The sequence below is a fragment of the Echinops telfairi genome, unplaced genomic scaffold (assembly GCF_000313985.2).
Source record: "Echinops telfairi isolate 266 unplaced genomic scaffold, ASM31398v2 ScPeMD7_49;HRSCAF=173, whole genome shotgun sequence".
Lineage (NCBI taxonomy): Eukaryota > Metazoa > Chordata > Mammalia > Afrosoricida > Tenrecidae > Echinops > Echinops telfairi.
The window spans coordinates 2,278,976-2,285,692 of NW_022103947.1; the positions used below are offsets into that span (position 1 = coordinate 2,278,976).

The 6,717-nt window shown below is 42.1% G+C and overlaps 1 protein-coding gene across 1 annotated transcript in view; it reads right to left on the bottom strand.

Annotated features, from left to right (window-relative positions):
• Positions 1–2,372: 2,372 nt before the first annotated feature.
• The window catches only part of IL5RA (interleukin 5 receptor subunit alpha), a 53,395-nt gene continuing 49,050 nt past the window's right edge, over positions 2,373–6,717 (bottom strand). Inside the window, exons 10-11 of the mRNA XM_004715916.2 lie at positions 6,354–6,438; positions 2,373–2,459 (exon numbers count right to left, since the gene is read on the bottom strand). Of these exons, the coding sequence (XP_004715973.2) occupies positions 2,373–2,459; positions 6,354–6,438 (172 nt within the window). The remainder of the gene's footprint in view (positions 2,460–6,353; positions 6,439–6,717) is intronic.

The window sequence follows — 6,717 nt, forward strand, 5'->3', positions numbered from 1 at the left end:
TAGACCTCAGAATCCAGCTTCTTCCTCCCAAACTCCTCCATGTTATTGGGGGTACTTGGCCCTAGTATCCAACTCTTAGCAATGCCATTTCCTATGGAACAATGTCTAGGCACCTCAATGACGGCATCTAAAATAGGCAGTAGCAAGACCAGTCCTGCAGGCCTGTAAGGATCCAAGATGGTGTGGGTGTGAAGTGTCTGATCTGACATCAGAAGCTTGGGAGACAACACTGCCTTCCACCTCATCCCAAACTAAGAGATGTGACTTCTGGACCCTTATCTCATGGACCCAACTCTGTGGGCAACAGAAATGGCTATGGGCTTCTCTGAAAAGATGGCTCCTTGGAAGTGTTTGGAGTCAATGTGTGCCTTTTCATAGATCAAAACTGACTACATCAACTCTTCCCTGGCCCCATCCTGAGCTCCTTTCCTCCTCAGAGCCCGCTGGAATTATAGTCACTGTGATTCTTTCAAGTACTAAATGTTCTCCTTGCCCCATCCAACCTGCAAATGATTAGATACTCTGTCACAAAGACTCCAATGTGGGTGTAGACTCATGCGAGGGGACTTCAAGAGCAAAATCTAGGAACAAAACCCTGTCCTATATTTTGATATGAGGTGATGTCCTCGCTCTTTTTGTTTTTAAATTCATTTGTCTGAAAATGGGTGCATATAAAAATGTGGTGAAGAAAGAGGATGGTGCCTGGCTTTCAAAGGATATAGTTTCTTGGATCTTAAAGGCTTGAAGCTAAAAAAGCAGCCGTCTAGCAGGGAAGCAATAAAGCCCATGGAAGAAATGCACTGGCTGTGTGATCATGAGGTGTCTATGGGATCAGGTATCAAAAGATCCAAAACAGCCAACTATATCAATGCGAACCAGGGAGGTCAAATTGGAGACCCAAAGTCCATCTGTAGACAATTGGACAACCCCTTCACAGAAGGGTCGCAGGAAGGGACAATGAAACACACAGCATTCCTCTAGTTCAGCCATTCTCACCCTGTGGGTCATGACCCCTTTGGGGGTCGAACAACTCTTTCTTTCACAGGGGTCACCCAATTCATAAAAGTAGCAAAATGACAGTGATGAAGTAGCAACAAAAATAATTTTATCATTGGAGGGTCACCACAACAAGAGGAACTATATTAAAGGGTCATGACATTCAGAAGGTTGAGAACCACTGCTCTAGTTCCTGAATGCCCTCCTCCTCCCCACTATCATGACCCAGTTCTACCTTACAAATCTGGCTAGACTGGAGTAGCTACATTGGTACAGATAAGAGCTCTGGACACATGGAATCCAGGACAGATAAGCTCCTCAAGCACAGCAGTGAAAGTAGTGATTCCATGAGGGGAGGCAGAAAGGAGGGGTAGAAAGGGTAAACTGAGCACAATGTTGGATATAACGCACACACACACACACACACACACACACACACACACACATACTCCCCACCATGAGGGGAACAAATAATAGAAATGTGGGTGGTGAGAGACGATGGATGGTGCAAGATACAAAATAACAATAATAATATATAATTGATCAAGAATTCACAAGGATGTGAGGGAGGGGGAAAAAAGAGCTGATACCAAGGGCTCAAGTAGAAAGAAAATGTTTGGGAAATTTTGATGGCAACATATGTACAAGTATGCTTAATACAATTGAATTATGGATTGTTATAAGATCTATAAAAGCTCCCCAATAAAATAATTAATAATAATAACAATTCATTTGTCTGAAATGGTGCTACTTGGATCAGGTCTGTGAAGCTAGAGATAATTTCAGTTACCTCTCATCCCCACCCCTCACCTCTACCCCCATATTACATGGAAGAAAATGCACCCCAGGAAAACACACACACACACACACACACACACACACAGAAGTGCCATGGCACTCACTTGCTATAGAAAACACAGTCTTGAGTCCAAGTTCATGATTTTCTTCAGGTTGATACAAAACACTTTCTTCTGGAGATGTAAGCTGAATATTACCATTGGCAGCTTAATATTGGCAGCTGAATATTACCATTGCCCTGCCAGAAGTAGAAGCAGGCATCATTGACAGAAGTCCAGTAGAAGTCTGTGGTAACTGGTGCCAATCTCACAGGCTGGCATGGAGGAGGAACTGACTTTTTCAGAGTGAGGAGAAAGGGGAACCAAACAACAGGGGAGACTGCTCAGTTGCCATCACCTGTCGTTCCTGAGGAGACTTTGATGAAGCAGCCATACTTCTCAGAGATAAGTTTGGAACATTTGGGTGTGTATTGCCTTACAGCTAAATTAAGACTCCAAACTCTTCAAATCAGAGCACCAGCAATCCCATCTTCTTAGCACTCCAGGTCCTGAGGGCACAGGAGATTGTCATAGTAGCACTCAAAACACAGAATCTTCCAGAATCTCAAATCCGTGTTCTTCCACAAAACTTATGACTTCAACTTCTGTTTCATTGGAACCAGCTTTCTGTAAAATAAAACATCCTTTTGAAATGTCTCAGCGTACTTTTCATTCCTTGGCACTCTTGACAATAGGATTTAGTTTGAAAATTTCCCCCCATATAAAACTCGTGACTCATCACTGGAGAAAACGTAGAAAATACAGTAGGAAGAAAGGAACACATCACCTCTAAATTCTTCCTTCCAACACAGCCCATTTATTCAGTCTCTTCTGCTGGACACAGTCTTTACAGTCACACTGTATGCACTACTTTAAGAATGGATTTGTTTCTGTGTGCTCACGTACATCTTACACTGGAATTATTCCTTTAGATATGCCATTTTAATCAACTCACTGCCCTAAGTCAATGCTGACTCAGCACAACTCCCTGTTGGTTTCCAAGACCGTAACTGTTTACAGAAGTAGAAAGCCCAGGCTTTCGCTGGAGTTGCTGCTGATGGTTTTGAACAGCTGACCTTGCATATCTCAGCCCAACTTGTCACTACGACAGTACCAGGGCATTTTAATGAGTGCCACACGATTCCATCTGTAGTTGAACACTCTCCTAAAGCTGAATGTTTTGTTAGACCCAATTTTGGCTAACATAAATAATGATTATATGACATAAAGAATCCTGACAAAAGGCAAATTTTTTCATAGAAAACAATACCACCTCATTTCCTCATGCAACACATTTTAAAATATCTACATTAGCCATTGTGCTAAGCAGTGAGGAGAAAGACATACATGGCCATTGCCTTCCTATACTTTAGTTTATCATCTGCTTTTATTTTGGAAAGAACTTTCTTTCCTCCCCTATAGGACAGAGAAGTCTCCATAGGGTTTCTTAGACTATAAAGATTTACTGGAGCAGCTAGCTCATCTCTTTCCTACAGAGTGACTGGTGGGTCCCAACCACCAACCCTGAGGTTGGCAATCCAGCAACGAGACCAGTATACCAGCTGGGCTTTTAGGGGGAAAGGGCCAATGACCTCCCATTGGAGAATCAAACCTTTGTGTTCTGAGCGATATATGGGGATGCTCTCCCTGTGCTAGTGAGGATGTGCCATGTTGTTTTAAGTAGACCTTTTGGTTTCTAAAGTCCAGCTTATATATTTTCCCTTTCCCCCAGGTATATATCTCTAATGTTAAAAAAAATATCAGACGTGTGTACAAGCAAACATTTCCTTAACACAGAACCCAGGGATGGCAGGACTGTGGCTGCCCCTGTCAAACTTCAAGATTCAAACTGTAAATACGAGAAGAGGGTTTGCATTCCCTACACGCTGAGCCACCACTTCGGTGGTGAGTCAGACTACCACACTGCCACACCAGCGGCACCAACTGGAGTCCTTTGTAACAGAGGAACCAAGGTGGTAGCTTTTGCCTATGAGGTAGAGTTGGGGGCAGACGTCTAACAGGAAGACTACAAAATGTTTCTGACAACATGGGATTAAAAAACGGAATTTGCCATAAGCTTTTCGAAGCCTCCTCACATCTGGCTCAGCTGTGGACCACTCCACCTTCTGTAACATACTCCTTTATGTGAGAATTTTACATCATAAGGCTGACATCACAGGCAAAACTGCATTTTCCCAATTCTCTGCCTCTTTTGATGAGCGCGCACATGCACCTCCCTTCCCTTCTTTCTCTCCCTCCTCCCCTCTCTCTTTCATCATGAGAATGTGCCATGTGAGCAAAGAGTGAGTTTTCCTGAGAAGTCAGCAGGGCTGAGCTCTGACATTAATCCTTTGCTGCTTCAGAAACTTGCTTGTCTACCCCAAGTTGTTATTTTGCACACATGACATGATTTTAATTAAAAACAAACCTCAAGCTTATACTAAAAGCTCTTAAGCCAGTTTCTTTCACAACCCACGGAATATTAAAGGAACTCTTTGGGGGCACTGTAGGGAAATTAGATACCAACATTAAGATGTTCCATCAAGAGGCCAGGACAAATTACTTCCGTCTGCTGCTGAAATCAAATGCAGTTTCTCAGCGATGTGTGTGCCAGAGCATAGTGGGCTGGCTAGCTCGTGTTCAGATGAGTTGAAAACCAAGTTTCATGCTGGGACCCACATGCCTTTCGGAAAAGGATAAGGGTCTGCAAAGCTGAGAGTTGCTCCCCAGATCATCACATGGATCAAAGCCAGGGTGGGACAAGTTGGACATCCTCGATACTCAGCTTCACTAGACTAGTAACCACTATGGTCTAATATCCTTCCAAATGCTGAAGCGCCAAACTGAAGAAAGGCCACCACATAGGAAAGTCACCCATTTCTGAGCTTTTAACCTACATTTTTGTATCACTGCAAATAGTCACCAACTGGTTCATCCAAACATTACTTACTTCATCAGAGAGAAAACTGAATTTATTGAGGGAAAAGTGCTTTGAACCAGAGTCAAAAACCTGCAGTCCATCAACCAAATCTGGCTGTTGCCTTCTTTTGTAAAGAGTTGTATTGGAACTCGGCCATACTCATTCAGTTACATATTACCACTGACTGCTTCCACATTACAAAGGCAGAATCAAGTGGAAGTCTTGACAAAAACTACTTGGTCTTCAAATATTAACTTCTGGCTCTTTACAGAAAAAGGTTCCCTGACTCCTGATCTAAATTACCCATCAGATTAGTGATACAGTTGACAAATGATATGCAAGAACAAAATACTAGAAATGTAAAAACACTGCCAACGTAAATCAAAGGATACCTAAGTAAATGGAAAGAGATACTGTGTTCACAGACCAGAAGACTCAATCTCGTTTTCTTCTTGCCACTTCTCCCCCAAACCAATCTATAATTCAACAAAACCCCTATTAAAATCTCAGCAGCCTTCTGTACAAAACTGATATGCTGACTCTAAAAATTATAGAGAAATGCAAATAAAGTAGAATATCCAAAAATAACTTTGAAGCACCAGCTGATTCCCAGGCGATTAGATAGTCTGCTTTTTAGAAAGATTTGCAGCCTTGCAAGCCTATGGGGTAGTTCTACTCTTTCCTGCCAGGTTGCTGTGAATTGAAACTGAGTCCCGAGCAGTGGGTTTGGTTTTGGTTTTAAACTACCTGGTCTCAAGATTTACTGTTAAGTGTGGTGTTGGTGTGATGATGGGCTACCTGATCAATGAGTCTGAGCACATTCCAGAATTAGTTCAAAGCTGGTTTTGTTTGTTTTTTAAAGTGGGTTTTAATAAAGTTGCCAAGCTATCCATTGGGAGAAGAGAATGACTTTTCAACAAATGGAGCTCAAACAATTGAATAGTTACAATTCAGGTTACCCTAAATGCTCTGAGTGGTGAATAGAATCTTTTTTAAAAAATGTATTGGGCAAAATCCTCACTTGTGTTCGCTATCATTCTATATACTAATGAATTAAATTCCCAACGAAAATTCCTTTTGGATAGGAGGCCTGCTTGTAATAACAGATTTTTAAAACATTAGCAGTAAGCAGGGCTTTGAACGATCTCGTCTTTGCTCCTCACTAAACAGAAAGGAAGTCTAAGCTGATAGTCCTGAGAGAATTGTTCATCAATAATCAACCCGAAACCAAACTCGTCACCACCGAATCGTTCCAATGCACAGTGGCCCTGGAAGACAAAGTAGGAGGTGCCTGAAGAGTTCCCAAGGCTGTCTACCTCACCTTTCTTCCACAAACAGTTGGTAGATTCCAGCTGCTGTCCTTTCATTTAGTAGTCAAGCACTTAACCACTTTGCCACCAAGGCTCTGTACGGTCAGCAGAGATGGCTCATATGAAATTACAATTCAAGTCTGACTTTTCTCGACAGTAAAGACAATAATGAACATGTATCGACAAACAGTAAACTTCTGAAGAAATGAGGGACTCCTGATCTCCTGGGTAAAATCCATGCCTTATAATCTTCAAATCCAAATGCCACTCACGGTTCCCTTCAGTCGTTACCTCAGAGTTGGGGCTTACAAAGAGCTCCTGAAGGTTGTTTTTAGGTGCTGGAACTGGTGGAAACAACTTGGTCCATAAGTGACAACTGGAAGGAAAGGCAAAAAATGAAGTGCTCATTCCCGTCTTTAAGTATCTACTTAAAAAATTGGCCAATTCTAGAACCTTCTGCTTTGTGAATTCAAAATTGTTATTGACCACACATTCCATATAGCCAGTCCGACCCATGGCAACACATGTGTATCAGAATAAGACTGCGTTCCATGGAGTTTTCAATGCATGACTTTTCAGAAAAAGATTGACAAGCCTTTCTTTCAAAGCACCACTTAATGAACTCGAACTGCCAAACTTACCATTAGTTGCTCAG